Below are 16,841 nucleotides of genomic sequence, written 5' to 3' on the forward strand. Positions count from 1 at the left end.
TGAATTTCAGGAAGAATTTATTTTGAGTCAATTCTCGGGCAATACTGATTAACTATTTAGTAAGAACTTGGAATACATCCATCAAATCACACATTAATGGATTATTCTTATAAGTATTGGACATTATAGTTAAACTGAAAATAGCCAATAAAGCCTCTAATCTTCACCATTTATTGTCAACCTGTCAAGAGTTTTATACCATCTCTCACTGACCCCCAAATGAATTTTATCTGCGCTGACAAGTTATGAATTTAAATTCTTCTCATATGGCCATCGAGTAAATCTGTCTTGATTGCAAGTTAAAAAAATACTGGCTTTGCAAAAAAGAAAACATTGTCTAACTGAAATGTGCTAGCCTAAAAAAAAGAGAAATTTGTCTTTAAGTTCAACCCTCTACCCCCTCACTCCCCTGTATAATTACTAGCACTTTGGTAATACTGTATATTCCATTGGTTTATATTCTGTACCTGAGTTTGCATCTATGTATTATTAAGGTGCTCTCTTCACAAAAGCCACAAAGGCCAATCTGAAATCTGCCACTCTCTCCAAAAGAGTCTAAGCTATAAAACCATAAACAGACATTGAAAACAAATTTACAAAATTGTCTTCCCATCCTATTACTCTCATGTTGATAATTTATGGAACAACAAAGCAAACTTTGGGGAAGAAAAGCATTTCAACTAAAATACAAAAGCCAGCTAAATTTAAACCATAAACTTTTACCCATTTTCTAGCTTCTTTTGTACGAAACTTCAAAAAGTCTCAGTAAATTTGAAAGGGCAGATTTGTACAGTCCAATTCACCAAATGCTACCAAAACACATGGTTCATTGTAGATATAAGGTTTGTGTGGGAAATGTATGCAGTAAAAATTTTCAAATATTAATACTGTATCACAGAGCAACTCCACACACCAATAATACATACTGTACGTTTGCTTTAAAAGTTTAGCTCTAGATTTTTTCCTGTCTGAAATAGAAGTCGCAAGTGTTTATTCATATGTTGTCATTCATCTGTACTATTCATACTCATTATAACACTGTAAACCATGTAGTGATGTAACCGTAATATTCTTTATCAAACAATGAAATTTGCCATTTTTACCATGAAAATCTACCGTCTTCATCAATGACTCATGGAAGTCTTTAAATATATATTTCTAAATACCTAATTCTACTATTTTAACACCATGTTAATTTTATGGACATATGCAAGGTCATGAAGAAAAACGGGTATATAACGATTTCACTTTAGTCTGTAGAATGTTAAAATCCAAGTAAATTACTTTCAGTACTGTATCATTTAATTGGCTATTTTCTGTAGGTTGTATCTGTTTTCAAAATTAAAATGTAGTGCTTACTCATATGATCCCATTCTTTCATAAAATCAACTTTGATTTTAAAGTAGCCTATTAAAAGTAAAAAGTGTTAGATACAGAACATATGCTGAGCAAATGATCTTCCAGATTCGCATCAATGTATATATTCTTTAGCAGCCCAAAATTTTATTGTGCTTGTCACTTCAGCATACATGTCACCAGCTGACTCCTTGCGCCTTTGCCATTCAAAACAATCTTGAATGTACTTCTTTCTTTTACAAGGGAGAAAGTCTTTTAGAAGGGAGAAAGTTATTTGAACAAAACACTTATGGCTCTACCTAGCCCTAAAACAAAATGCAATTTTACTAGAGAATTTTATTTGAAAACTTTTTTTATTCAAGTAAACACGTTTTTTTTTAAACGTATACATGCAACTGCACATCTATTCTGTTAACTCAGTTGCCATGACTTTGCATATATATTAGATATTTGAACATGCAACTGGATATGTAGGCATGACTATCTGCATGAGCAAATACACTATTTGCATGTGAAATCAATAGAACCTACAGCTAAAATGAATGCTCATTTTTTGAAAATCAGGCACTAAGCATTTTGATGATAGCTCATCCTTAAACCTTAAAAGGCACTGGGGATTATTCAGTGTTAACACTTTGGACAATCCAGTTTCCAGTTGCAAAGTGCTGCAAGGGTGTGCTATGAGCAGGAAAAAGGGAGGATCTGCTTGGAAGCAGGGCCAGGTTGGGTCTCTTAAAAGGAGCCAGTTCCAACCCGATCTCTTTGTCCCCTCTCTCCAAGGAGCGTGCTTCACAGTGCAGGTAGACAGACATGCTATTTCTGCTTGAGCTATCACACTAAAAATAGCAGTGTGGTTGCAGAGACATGGGCAGCGGCTTGGGCTAGCCACCCACGTATGTACCCAGGGGGTCGGGCAGCCAGCCCAACCTGCCACCCTGAAGTTTGTTTGGGGATGTGGACCACTACTTTCTAAGCAATGAACCGGGGTAGGGATGGGGCTCCAGTCACCAATTATCGATCTGTGGTGGTGATCATCTGCGGTGGATGAGGTAGGATGGCCTTGTGGTTAAGGCACTGGATTATCAATCAAGAGTTTGGGCTTTATTCCCAGATTCCACACAGACTCCCTGCGTGGTCTCGGACAAGTCACAATCTTTTTGCTTCAGTATTCCATCTGTAAGATGGGGATAATAATATTTCCCAACCACCCAGTGATGTTGTGAGGATATATTCATTCATGTCTGAATAGGGGCCATAAAGCCTCTGTCCTGTTTGAAAGAATATTGAATGTGACACATCATAAGTAGCTCACAGAACTGTGTCAAGGGATGGGACTCAGCCACCAAATCAAAATGGTACTAAACAAAGAGATTAAGTTAAAAAGAGAGCCATTTTAATAAATACTAGGAAAAGGAAGCAAAACTAACACAAAGGTGGCCCCATTAAGCCAGGTATTACCTGTAAAGGACTGACTTTCAGCAAGGAGACCCACTGTTTATTGGCAAGAGTGAGAGAGAAGCTTGTAGTGCAGTTACTGTGGAGGAGGATTATCAAGTAGTAAACTTGGGGGTCTTAACTGCCTACCCTTCACTACTGGACAGACTCACAGAAAACACACACAATAAAAACATAGATTAAAAATAAAGAGTTCCAACACCTTGACAAATTAAAAATAAAACCCTCATACATCCATGCCTGCTGGCTTTTTATCAGCTCGTGCTATTATGCAGAGTTATTATACTGCACTCTTCCTGCTAAAGCAGTTAAAAACAAATGAATTTTTAAAAATTATTATTCATAAAGTTCTCCTGGAGTTGCCTGGCTCATTTTCAGGCCATCAAAGTCGCTCTGCTGGTGTTGAATTACAAGAAACGTGTTCTACTGTACCTACCCTGGCAACCTCCTCTAGCTTTCTCCTTCTCTGAAATGGCAGACAGCAGCAGAAGAAAACATAGCAAGGCATTCAAGCAGGAAATAGCATGAGAACAGGCTCTCTCACGCTACTTCCAGCCCTTCCTGATGTTGGAGGAGTGTGAAATGGCTTGCGAATAGCTTCTCTCACACTATTTCCTTTTCCACTCCAGTCAAAACTAGGAAGTGTCAGCTAAGAGATGAGCACAAAAAGCACAGTATTAAAATCAACCAAAAATCAAATTGTAAACAAGGTACCCTAGGCAAGCCAAAGCTAATTAAACCAGAAATTCAAATGTTTGGGAGCACAGTTCACTGCTTAGAATTGTGTAAGGTCACTAGGAAAGTTCTATTCCCAAGCTCTGCCTCTCACTTGCTATAGGCCTGACCCAAAGACCACTGCAGTCAGGCAGTCATTCCATGGATTTCAATGGGCTTTGGATTAGGCATTATGGGATCCTGAGCAAGTCATTTAAATCCTTTGTGCCTTAACTGACTATAGGGTGACCAGATGTCCCGATTTTATAGGGACAGTCCTGATATTTGGGCCTTTTTCTTATATAGGCTCCTATTATCCCCACCCGCTGTCCCGATTTCTCACACTTACTATCTGGTCAGCCTAACTGACCCTGTAAAAGGGGAACACAAGTTATTGTTCCTATCCTCTCTAGGGTGTTTGTGAGGCTAAAAAAGAGAGGTCCTTGGATGAAAGACGTTGTACAAGTGCTAATTATTATATTACTATAAAAGAGCTCATCATGTCTGTTCTCATTTATAAAATGGTTCACCCATCTCCAGTCATAAATGGAGCTTCTCTGACTGACATCAGCTCTAAGAGTTCATTATCGGGTACAGATTTAAAAGACTCCCTGAGCATGATCCAAGTAGCCCTTAAAATGGTCACCAGACTGGATGGAGTCTGGGACTAGAGTTTGAAAAACCTTCCCCAATTACCTCAAAGAATCAGAAGTTAAGGCAGATCTATGAAGTAGCCTGCGGTTTAGCTGCTGCAGGGGCTATTTCTAGTATTACACATACAAAAACTAAAGCTAAAAGAATATTATGAAAGTTGCAAAGTCAAGCACTCAAAAGCTAGGAAATGAAAGAATTATGGTTGCCAGTGCAACCCTAATTTGGCCCCCTTGTATATATGCGTTATGATACAGTCATTAATTACACGATCGCATAATATTTTTTCACAGGACCCTGCCTCATTCGGTGCACAGGACAGATGGTGCTCACTTCATGAGCATCGATTCAATACTTTGTTTTTTCCTCGTTGTTCAATGTGTGGTTATATTTACTGCACACTTTTCAAACCCGGCTGCACTGAAAACAGAATTAATTTCCTCATGAGCTTTTCTATGGTGCTCATCACTAAGTCCTTCACAAACATTAAAAAAAAATATTTTCACAACACTCCTGTGACATGAGTGGACGTTATTAATCCCATTTTACAGATGGTGAACTGAGGCACGGAGCGATTAAGGTCAAAACTATCCACTAATTTTGAGTGCCCAATTTGAGATGCCCAGGAAGTGTTTTTTCAGAGTTATATAGAACTTTATATGTTCAAAGCACAGCTCCCATTACTTCAGTTGCATCTATGAGCACTCAGCAAATGAGACCCCAGGGTCTCTAGTTGGGGATCCAGAAAATAGAACACAATTAGTGATCACGTGTGAAAAGTTTAGCTTAAGTGACTTGACTAGCATCACAGAGGCTATGGTTATGTTTACACTTAAAATGAGACAGCAGCATGAGCTGTGCTGCTGTAGCACTTCCGTGTGTGTAGACACTCCCCACAGTGACCATCGCTGTAGTTAATCCACCTCCCTGAGAGGTAGTAGCTAGATCAACAGTATTCTTCCATCACACTAGAACTGTCTAGACTGGGACTTAGCATAGCTACGTCTCTCAAGGGTGTGGATTTTTCACATTCTTGAGAGACACACAGCTTGTCTACACTGACAATTTACAGCGCTGCAACTTTCTCGCTCGGGGTGTGAAAAACCACCCCTCTGAGTGCAGCAAGTTTCAGTGCTGTAAAGCGCCAGGTTAAACAGTACACCTCCCAGCCCATCGTGGAGGTAGTTTTTTTAGAGCACTGGGAGAGCTCTCTCCCAGCGCTCTGCTGCGACTACACAAGCCACATTAAAGCGCTGCCGCGGCAGCACTAACATTGCCAGTGTAGACTAGCCCATAGTTATGCCAGTGTAAGTTTTCAATGAAGACCAACCCTGTGTCTTCACTGCAGATTTATCTTGAATTATCTACACTCAAACGAATGTCGCTTGAGTTAGCCTAGCTTGCGTTAGTGGCCACATTGCAAGTAACACTTGGCTGCACAGAGTGGACTGGATTACCGCACAGAATGATTCTATTAGCAACACAGAGTGATTGCATTAAGCAGCTGACAAGTTGTGCCAACCAGCTCAGCGTTTCTCAAATGCGGCCACTAGGAGTTTTTCTTGTGGCCACAACCTCCTGGGCAGTGACTCGGGGGAGGGGGGGCCAGTGGACCCTCCTCCAGGGCCACCAGCACGGGTTGGACCCTGACCCCTCATGGAGCCACAAGCACCAGAGGAGTAGGTAGCCAGTGAGTTCCCACCTTTACAGGGGCAGTGAGGCTCCAGCTTTGGGCTTCAGCCCTGGGGTGGCAGGCGGAAGACTTCAGTCAAGGGGCTTTACCCCAGCCACGTGGCAGCAGGTGCTGTCAATTGGCTCACCACCACCTCCGCATCGCCACTGGCCCTAGCTGTCTCCCTACCCACCTCCCCATCCAGGGCTTAATTTGTCCCCTGGCTTTCCAGGGTTGAGTAAGACTGCTGTGAAAATTGATATTTGTATGTTTGTTAATATCACCTTTCACAGCCTCCCAGCTAGCTAGTAAGTCTGTGAAAAGTGATATTAACAAATATCACTTTTCACAGAAGCAGACGTACTAGCTAGCCAGTCTTTTTAAAAAAAGAAACCAAAAAAGCAAAAGCAGCAACAAAAAAAGACAAGAATGTGCAAAGCACCTTATTTGTGTCTGTATTCTGTTTAGATCCAGTAACGAATAGAGACAATTGTACATTATGTTTATTATTGAGCCTGCAAAAAGAAACTCTATGTAAATAAATTTGGACATGTCTATTTATTTGTTTTTCCTAAAGTTAATTAAGTATTTTAGCAAAAATTGTCAGAGTGGCCACAAGAGCTGGTGGCTGCACTCTGAGGCCACCAAAAAAATTGTTGTGAGAACCCCTGAACTAGCTAGCTGGGGCCTATACCTCCTGATGGGCCAGGCAACACAACATTCAAGCTAAGGGTTTTTGTGTGTGCATGGGACTCAAGTTAGGATATCAGCATAGGGTTGCCAGGTGTCCAGTCGAAAAGGGAACCTGGCAGTGTCCGGTCAGATGTACTGACCGAACATTAAAAGTCCGGTTACTGCAGGGGGTGGGGTGGGAAGGAAGTCGCTCAGCCCTGAAGTGGTTGCTCCTGTGGCAGCATGGATGCATTGGCTTTGGCCACAGGTGGCCCCTTCAAGGAGCATGGTTTGCAGGGCTGCAGCGGAGGACAGAGTGTGGGGGCCCATGGTGAGCTGGGTAAGGGGCTCCCAGTGGGCATGGAATGTTCCCCAGGAGGGAAGGAACACAAGCTGCTCCACCAGCTAGCGCTTCCCCCGTCCACGCTCTCAGGCAGCTCCGGGGCAGGGAGGGCTCAAGCAGGCAGGGAAGGGGGCTGCGGGGCAGGTAGCACAGAGAGATGCGGGAGGCAGCTAGGCAGGAGAGCCATGTCCTAGCTTGTCAGTGGGGCTGCCTGGCTGCTCCCATGCAGCCACAGGGCTCCTCTGATTTGCGCTCCCAGGCAGCCTGCTGGAGCTGGGGTTTGCAAGTCCCTGAGGAATGCTCATGCTGGAGCTGAGAGGGGAGAGCAGCAAACGATGGGAGGAGGCTGGGAGAGGAGTAAGTGGGGCGTTGGGGGGAAAAGTCAGGGCAGGGGTGGGGCTGGTTTTCAGACTCCATGTCAGCAGAGAGGAATTGAGAGCACAGGAGAGACGGTCTGGTCTCCCTGCTCTCAGTTCGGGTGCCTGAATCTCACATAGCCAATAGCAGCCCAGAGGGGCAATTGCTCAGCTCTACACTGACAAATGCCCAGTGCAGAGGGAATGTTGAGGGAATTTAGCTGCTGAAATCTGAGAAGTCTACTGAGTGCAGTAGAACCTCAGAGTTACGAACTGACTGGTCAACCACACACCTCATTTGGAACCAGAAGTACACAATCAGGCAGCAGCAGAAACAAGCAAACAAACAAAAAGCAAATACAATACAGTACTGTGTTAAATGTAAACTACTACAAAATAAAGGGAAAGTTTAAAAAAGATTTGACAAGGTAAGGGAACTGTTTCTGTGCTTGCTCCATTAAAATTAAGATGGTTAAAAGTAGCAATTTTTCTTCTGCATAGTAAAGTTTCAAAGCTGTATTAAGTCAATGTTCAGTTGTAAACTTTTGAAAGAACAACCATAAAATGTTGTTCAGAATTACAAAGATTTCAGAGTTACGAACAACCTCCATTCCTGAGGTGTTCGTAACTCTGAGGTGCTACTGTATGTGCAAACTGTGTTTTTTCAAAGACTTATGCCTTGGCCAAGTTTGGGCAGATTTCACACAGACTCCAAAAGTCATATCCCTGACAAAGGCCATCTCAAACAAATTTGAAGTCCCTGCTGTAAAGCATGGGGGTGGCTAGAACTTTTCAAAAAAAACCCAACTTTTTAATTTGGGCAAAACAATGCATTTTCCCCTAGTCTTGCTCTTGGAAATGGCTGAACGTATTGGATCAAATTTCCCCCCAAAAATTCAGCCTGAGGCAGACACTTGGCATGCAAAATTTCATACCAAATTATTAAAGTTTGGCAAAGTTATAAGCAACTGAAAACATGGTCTTAGCATGGGAAGTATCTGACAACTTCAGTAACAACTGGTTTTAACAGCCCCACCTATAATAGCTGTGCCCTAAAACATTAAAATGATTATTCAGATTAGTTTTAGGATTGTGTGGGATAAGATTGCATTTGACTAAAAACATTTGCTATGTATATGGCACATTTTCTGAAGTGGGTTTAAAAAAATGTTAACAATCTGTGTGGACAACTTGATTAGTCAAAAGTCTCCCCATGAAAAAATGGTAGCAATTGCTGTAGTTTGATCCTTGAGCTCCTAGACCATAAATTAACATCTTAATACATTCCTTTTTTATATATATTTAGATTCTTAATGTTTCCTATTGTATCCAGTTTCACAAAGTAGAATATTAACTCATTCACAAATTACAGCAAAATTAATGGCCCTGCTGAATTAACTTGATACACTTGTGCTCTGGAACCATGTGGTTTTGGTAATATATTTAAGACAACAATCAGTGCAATTTGTATTTTCTGATAACAAGACAGCCCTCCAAATGAGATGATGCCCCTTAATGGATATATTCCTTATAAATATTACACAAACTGCAAGTTAGATCGATGTAAAGACTGCCTTGATAATTAGTGAAAGGAAGCAGTCTGATTAATCAAGAGCACAGCATCAAGACAATGCATTACAGTAGAACCCAGTTAATCCACACCTCAAGTGTCTGCATGTACAAACAGTGATCTCCCCAGTTCTGAAAGATTTAACAGCAGAGGCTATAGTGAGGACTCATATTACTAAGATTTCACTACTTTTACAAAATGCACTGCGGAATATTGACTAGTACACTAAGCATTACAACTATTTTAAAATAAACTATAAATGTCAAAATCAAAGAAGAGAGAAGATCAAGATTTTAAAGGTATTTTGGCATCTATCTGAATCTTCAGGCACCTAAATACTTTTACAAATCTGAACCACAACAATTTTGTTATGTGTTTGTACAGTACCAGGTAAAATGGGGCCCTCCCCCCACAGGTGCTACCTCAATACATATAACAACAACGTGTATTTTGTGATGATTATCATTGTTTTCTAGCTGTGTGGCTTCACTTGCCCATTAACCGTTAAAATACAACTGATAGTTCACAATGGCTATCCCACTCATTAATACAATGCAGTGAAGCTTTATTACAAGACAAAACCAAATTCAAGCTACAGAAATGTGCCTTTGGTGCTGCAAACAAGTACTGAGGCAGTAAAATGGAGACAATGAACCTTACGTTCTTTAATATTAAATAGTAATGTGTATCTTTGAATAAAAATGCAGTTTTGTGCGCTTCACGGACTAGATAGGAATGTTGTTAAATCATCTATCATTGCTTTGAGTTTTCTGTATTCTATATCACTAGCCAGAAATAATGATAAATATTACAGTGCAACTTCTGTAAACATTTCTATTTTTTTCCAATGTGAATCTCTAGAATATTCAAGGACAAGGAGTCCTATTTTCCTCGTCAATATAGTTCCCTTCTCACATATACAGAACATTCCATATTGAGTGAAACTGATGAAAGCTCCCAGACCACACATCTTCTAAAAACAGAACTGAAAGTAACTAGTTTCTAAGTCCAGTTAAGAGAAGGGAAACAGTCTCCTTCCTACTCCCCTGAAACTGCAAGCATTAGTAAGCAGGAAGTACAGTAAAGCTCATGATGAGTAGAGGCAGCTACTCTTTCAAAATCGACAGGGATGCCTCTACGTTGACAAATTTTATTTACTCTCAGCAAACGTGGGTATAGTTTCAAGCTGCAGAACTGGAAGGGGGGGTATTAGAAGCGTAAGTGAGGGACAGAAGACAGCAGAAGAGTTGTTCTTACAGTTAAGGTTACAGCCTTGTGCCTCCCAAGTAGTTCTATGTAAATTTCATCATAAAGTGTATTTGGGTGGTGGGGAGGGGGAAGAGAAAGAAAGAAAGAGGCATTCCGGGTGCATTAAATATGTAACCTACCATGGAAAGATGCTGAAAAGTTTTTAAACAGTGAGGATAAAGTAACTATAGGGCTTAGCTGCTGGACATGCATGAAAGAGAGATTCTATTCCAAGATACTGATGCCTAGACAATACAGTGAAGTGTGCTCTAAAAATATGACTGATTAGATAAGGGATGGAGCTTCTTTCACGGAAATGGGAGAGGCAGCTAGGATAAGCACCTCTGCTCTACACATGGGTGGGCTCTTCTTGGTCTGTGGAAGAGTGAGTCTGCACATCCCAAAATCTCTTGCTTTTCAAGATGACTTAAGTAACATCAAAATTTAAAATATCTCTGGAACCCTCTGCTGGAAAATAGCTATTCTTTCTCTCAATATAGAGAATCAACTTTCCTCTTTAAAAAAAAACAATCCAGACCTCTAAAAGGAGAAACAAAGCTATGCAGAAGTAAGCCCAGCCAACTCCTCAGATTTTTCCACTTAAAAAAAAAGACAAGAGGGGCCAAATTATTTCACTTTTTAATTTCTAAAAGAATGAAGGTCAATCTAGGCCATGGGGCAGGGCTTAGTCGTTCCATCTTGGCAAGTTACGGATAGGCAGATGGATTCAGTGAGAAGAAACAGAATGCAAGCCCCAAACCTAGGAAAAATAAAGCTCAATTCACACACCATTACACACAAATTGCTGGCTTGAGGTGTGACTCACCCTAGTACAGAAGGCCCACCTCTCTGTATCATTTTAACCTCCACTGTGCAAGGAGGCATGCCCGTGGAGAGACCATGCAGGTCTGTCTCCATGCTCCCTTTGCACTGCCAAGAGGACTACAGCTCTGGCTCTAAATCAGCAAGTATGAAAGGAAAGGGAGGAGTCAGAGTCTGCCCCCAAAAATGCATAAGAGGGTCCCTGGAGGGGGCAGTGGTTGCTCTGCTAGCTCACTGGCTGGAACAACAGCCACGCAGGGGCTGGATCACAGCCTGCCCACTGACTGAAGGCAGATGCCATCCTCTCAACCTCCATTCTTCCTGCACAAAGGCTTTGTGTGGGCTTTGCACAGGGATGGGTCAGGTTCACCTTTGATAAGCAACATTTTGGAACGCCAAATAAATACATAAATTCCAAGTTGATTTCTTCACTGTTACTTTATAGAAAGACTAAAAAGCTTGGTTTTAAACAACTTATGAAACCCAAGTGTCCTGTATCTTGCAAACCCTTTTGTACATTAATACACTACCTGCAAGAGTGCAACCGTGCTTATTAGTAATCTATATATAAACATATATAAATAAAAGCATTAGACTGCTCCTGTAAAAACAACAACTATGTATTCAGCAATACATACTTGGAAGCGGTCCTAGTGAAGAGGACTATGGTAAAAAGTAATACACATTTATAAAAAACCCAATCAGCGTTAGAAGTTGATAATTGTCAATTTCGATCAACAAAATTGTATAAATTTAGAGTGAGAGTAGCTCAGAGGAGACAGAAGTCACGGAACATTTTAAAAAAGATTAACTTTGAGGAGCAAAAAAACTTCATGGAAACTGCATTTATTTTGAAAACAAAAGATGATTAATAGATTTTTTATTATTTAAATTCAATAGTGCCCATTTCTTGTTTTACTCTGGCAGTTTTAGAAAGCAGAAAGCGTTTAAAAACCTTGGATATTTTCTCTGAACAAACTGTCCACTTAGGTTTCTATTCTACAGTTAAATTACTCTTCTAACTCCCGTTACCATTATTAATGGTTGTTTTCACATTGAAACCAAAATAGCCCTCAGTGGTGGAACCTCTGTTTTGTCTTTGGTGGGTTTCTTTTATTAGTTTGTTTTAAGTGTGGCCATTGGATTAATTTGAAGATAATCAGTCTGTCATTATAATTTTGCTAAAAGTAATTTTTGATACTTTTCTAGAAGATTCAGTAGCAATGAGGTATGCTGTGATTTCAAAGCAGAGTTAATTTCTGAGCAAACATTTTCCCCTTTGGTTCTATGATATTAAAAGTACTGAATAGTGCAGTATCAAAAAGCACCAAAAGGAACTATGACTAACAAGGACAAAATTCTTTATAAAAAGAACTACTAAAACGTTGCAACAAATTCGAAGTTAAAAAACAATATAAACTTTGAGGTTATATAGAATAAATTAAAAACAAATTGGACAATGAAAAATAGTCTAGAAAAATTTCTGTAATTTGTCACCAGTGGTCAGGTTTTATTTTTGGTTCAACAACCCGTGCTGTAAAAATCAATGTTCCACTAGATGGAGCAGGATGGTAAAACCATCAACGGCCATTCCTGCCTGCTGACCCAACACAAAGTCTATGTCCAGGAATCATGAACGATTGCAAAAAATATTTTAAATTTTCTCCCGAATTTTCATCTTAAACATAAGATAAAACTGTTATCCCACTCCCGTACAGAGCAACATGACAGAGGGAGTTCAAGTTCCTAATATTACCTACTTCTGCTAGCAGAAACAGCAAGGTAACCAAACACTACCAGAAACATGGTTTTTACTGGTTCTGTTAGTAAGGACAGGGCAACACTTTAGGCCACAGTGTTACACATCAAACTCAAAATCCCAAACACTTAAATATTTCTTCTTGTGCAGCAAATAAACTTACAATGAAACCACTTTAAGTGGCCACATAAAGAACTAGAAAAATATCAGTAACCTAGAGGAGGGTGGTCTAACTGCAGGTCAAGCAAAATCGTACTAGAAACATTGTCATAACTTTACAGTGGTTTCTTAAGACCCAGAACCGTGCAAGAGTCATGGTAAGCAGTCTCTTTATAGCAAAGATAATTTTAGACTTACTTTTGGTCTGAGGTAAACAGAGACATAAAATCATATTCTACTTTATCTAATGTTCTTAAACTTGTGAAAGACCCAGTCCTAAACACAGTCTCAAGCACTCCCAACAGCTGATCGTTATATGAAATGAGATGCAACTGTTTCCCCAATCACAAAATCTTGCTTTTGACTTCTACCAAAAGCTAAAGAGAAAGATAGACTCCAATATTCATAGATGGTACCTTTTACCTATAATTCTTCCAAATAAAATGGTTTCATTATGCACTCGAGAACTAGATGTTCTGGTGGTCCCTTCTGGCCTTCAACTCGCAGACTATCACTAAAGTATAAGTAATCTTTATAGAAAACAAACATAGTAAAACTACCAAACTTCTGAACTCTGCTATGAGTAAAGAACTGCAGATTTGCCTCCAGTCTCTTAATATCCCTATAATTATTACTCTACACAGTAATATTAATATGGGAGTGGAGTGACTCCCATTCTGAAGTGTGCATTAACTGTGCATCAAGCCGCTGCTGGTGGCTCCACCACCTTCTTTCTAGCTACTAAATTGCATTAAAAAGCTACAAATAAAGTAGATGTTCCTCCCAGTCTAACTTTTCCACATAAACAATTGCTGATGCCTCAGGGATTTTATTTGATTGCCAGTGGAAAAGGAGGTGGGGTCCAAGTGATTGTCACTGGAAAGGAAGGGGACTGGCTTTCAGACACACTATTAAGACACAGTTTATCTCAGGAAAAATTGAATGGCCTGTCAAGACTGCTTAAAGGGATCTCCAACGTTTGCAATACAATTTTTCTTTATCATGTAAAGACTACCATTAGCTGACTAATTTTAGTGGTCCCACAAGTGTCTGATTAAGATAGGTTTCACTGTATAGTAAACATTTATTCTTTTCATGGGATAGAACGTGTGTGTCAGGAAACAAAGTACATTCTATCATTTGCAAATACTAAAATTATAGCTATTGACAATATATATCAGAAACAGAAGTTCTACTTACTACTGTGCACAATCAATCAATTGATATTCATTAGACCTCTCGTAGCAGGCTTTCACACCTTCATCTTGCCAAAGTGTTTTTGTATGTTCATAAAACTCCTGAAAGCAAAACAGAGGGGGAAAAAGTCAGCACGAAAAGGAGTATATACATATAAAGAAAAACAATTATAAATGTTTTATAATCATGAGAAATGTATAACATGCTTAGTGCTAACTTTAGAGCACAGCTAGATTTCTGCACCATCTTGACTTTATACAATCTGATACACTGTCTCTGAACTGTTTTGTCTGTGGGCACAGATCATGTTCTCATACATGTACAGCTTTGAGCATGCTGTTGGTACTTCTCAATAAGTACCACTAACTGTTTGGCAAAGCTTGCTTCTCAATTTCTCTCTTCTGCCAACTCTTGGTATTACCTTCCCTGTATTACTTAGTTCACCATTTTCAGGGGCTAGCACATTTACATTGCCGAGTGCCAAGTATCCCCCCCCCCCCATGCATACGTAGCTGTAATTGTTATGTAAAGGTAGAGACCACATCCCTGATTTTAGACACAAGATGCAGAGGCTCAACAACAATCTAAAATAATTTAGAACTCTTGGGGAATCCACAGGCCATGTGACCAAAGGGCGTACAGTGGAGTCGCATCATAGGCGCATTTAACTTACGCAATTTTAACTATACGTGCTCAGCAAAACAAAAACAAAAAAGAGAAAAATAACAATTTAAATACTGTACCTGTAGTGCGGGCGATTCTGTCCGCCATTCCACTCAATGAGCGTTTGACTATACGCGATTTTCGCCTCACGCGCTGACTTCATAACCTAACCCCTGCGTAAGATGCGACTCCCCTGTACATAGAATGTCACCACCTCTGTCAGCTTCAAACAACAACAAAACTCCAATTCACAGGAGGTGACAGTGGGGATCTAGGTAAAATTTTCCAAAAGCACTAAAGTGACCATTTTCAAAAGTGACTTAAGTGCCTAAGTCCTGCTAACTTTCAATGAGGTGGGCTCCCAAGTGCCTATGCCACTTCTGAAAATGGGAGCTAGGCTCCTAAGTGATTTAAGTGCATTCAAAAATGTGATCCCCCTAATATAAATCACTACCTGCAGAGAACAGGAACTTTCTTCTCCACCAATAGATCCACACCTGAAGACTACAAAGCTCAAAGGTTTCAGAGTAGCAGCCGTGTTAGTCTGTATCCGCAAAAAGAACAGGAGTACTTGTGGCACTTGTGGCTTATGCTTAAATAAATTTGTTAGTCTCTAAGGTGCCACAAGTACTCCTATTCTTAAAGCTCAAAGGATGTCTCTTAAAAAGAACATTTGCTTTTGTAAATAGTAAGATGTCAGGAATAAAACCTCACAGAGATACCTCAACCAAAAGCCTAGATTGGGAGGAGTAAGAGGTGGGAAAAGAGGTCATAAAAAGTAAGGTAACAGAAACACACTTCTGACATCTGTCCCCCAGACCCTCAATATCTACAAGTAACAGTGGTGGGACACTAGCCCAACCTACTACATTCCATAATTTGACAGTCTGAATTCACACACACTGCAGCAGGGACATTTCTCAAATCAAAACAGAGCATGACCAATACATTAGTAAAATGATTCCATGCAATAAGTCAAAATCCTAATTAATAAAATATGTATGGTAACAAATAAAACCCTCCCTCTTAATAAATGTACTAAAAATAAAAGAACAATATCTTCAGTTTACCTGTACACTTCGATTATCTAAGAAATATATATCTACAAATTCCAGATCCACACAATACGGAACTAATGGGGAAAAGGAGACAAATAAACAATACATGCTATATTATGTTCTAAATAGATAGCGATGCAGATACCTGAAAAGTATTTCCACATAGACCTACAAAAGAAGTTTAGAAACAGTAACATCCCATCCCAGAATGCAGATGTAATACAAATTGGAAAGCATGTGCTATGCAAAAACACTGACACTTTTTCCAAAAAGACATTGAAATAAAACAGTGCAAAGGACAACCTCTTTGTCTTATTTATTTATTTATTTGTTTGTTTTTAAAGTAAAAGGAGAGTGCAGATCCAAATCTACTTTCTCCAAGAGATGATTCACAATTTATAGATTATATTGACTGACTCTACATGCCAGTGACAACTGATTTCCCTGTTGCGTAAGTGACCGGACTGTTTGGACACAGTTCCATACCCAATTTTGGGGGTTTCCTGATACAAGCAGTAAGATCTTGTACTGTCATATATGCAGAGAGTAAAAATAAATAAATAAATAAAAACCCAACAACAAATGCCTGAATATCTGGTTTGAACAACATAAATTCCAAGAACACCAGGCCTCCAAAAGTCTAAAATGCATAAGGGGCCACTCTCCATCTCAGTCCATCATTGTTACAACTGGAGGCCTGAAAATTTCAAATTCCTTGAGGGAAGGAATATTTGCTATGTAAGATATTTCAAGAGATGCATCAGTGTGATTTACTTGAAGACTGGGTGGAAGTTTGAGGTAGGGCAGAAAGCAGACACTTGTTGGGCAGAATAGGGCTAACGGGGAAGGTAATACCTGTGCTTTGAGCTTTGCACTGGTTTCCTGTTTGCTTCCAAGTGCAACTCAACATGTTGACTGTCTCCAAAGACGACATCTCTCTATGCTATGCTACTGCTGGCTGGAATACCATTACTAAACCCAGAGATGGGCAACAGGGAGCTCTTGGCTAAGGGTTACCACCTCGGAAGCCTGCTTGGCTGTTCATCTATCAAAATGACAGTGTATCAAACAGCAGTAAATTCTATACTTGATTAACACACATTCAGTTCCTCAATTTGTACATATACTATGCACAGATTAGATACT

At 39.9% G+C, this 16,841-nt stretch overlaps 1 protein-coding gene across 2 annotated transcripts in view; it reads right to left on the reverse strand.

The window, feature by feature from the left end:
• Positions 1–16,841, reverse strand: part of GNAS (GNAS complex locus) — a 240,707-nt gene that overhangs the window by 43,606 nt on the left and 180,260 nt on the right. For both annotated transcript variants that reach the window (XM_029911755.1, XM_026652657.2), the window contains one exon: positions 13,978–14,075. In XM_029911755.1, coding sequence (XP_029767615.1) covers positions 13,978–14,075 — 98 coding nt within the window. The remainder of the gene's footprint in view (positions 1–13,977; positions 14,076–16,841) is intronic.

This window comes from Terrapene carolina, unplaced genomic scaffold (genome assembly GCF_002925995.2).
Source record: "Terrapene carolina triunguis isolate 2854851 unplaced genomic scaffold, T_m_triunguis-2.0 Scaffold130, whole genome shotgun sequence".
NCBI classification, from domain to species: Eukaryota; Metazoa; Chordata; order Testudines; family Emydidae; genus Terrapene; species Terrapene triunguis.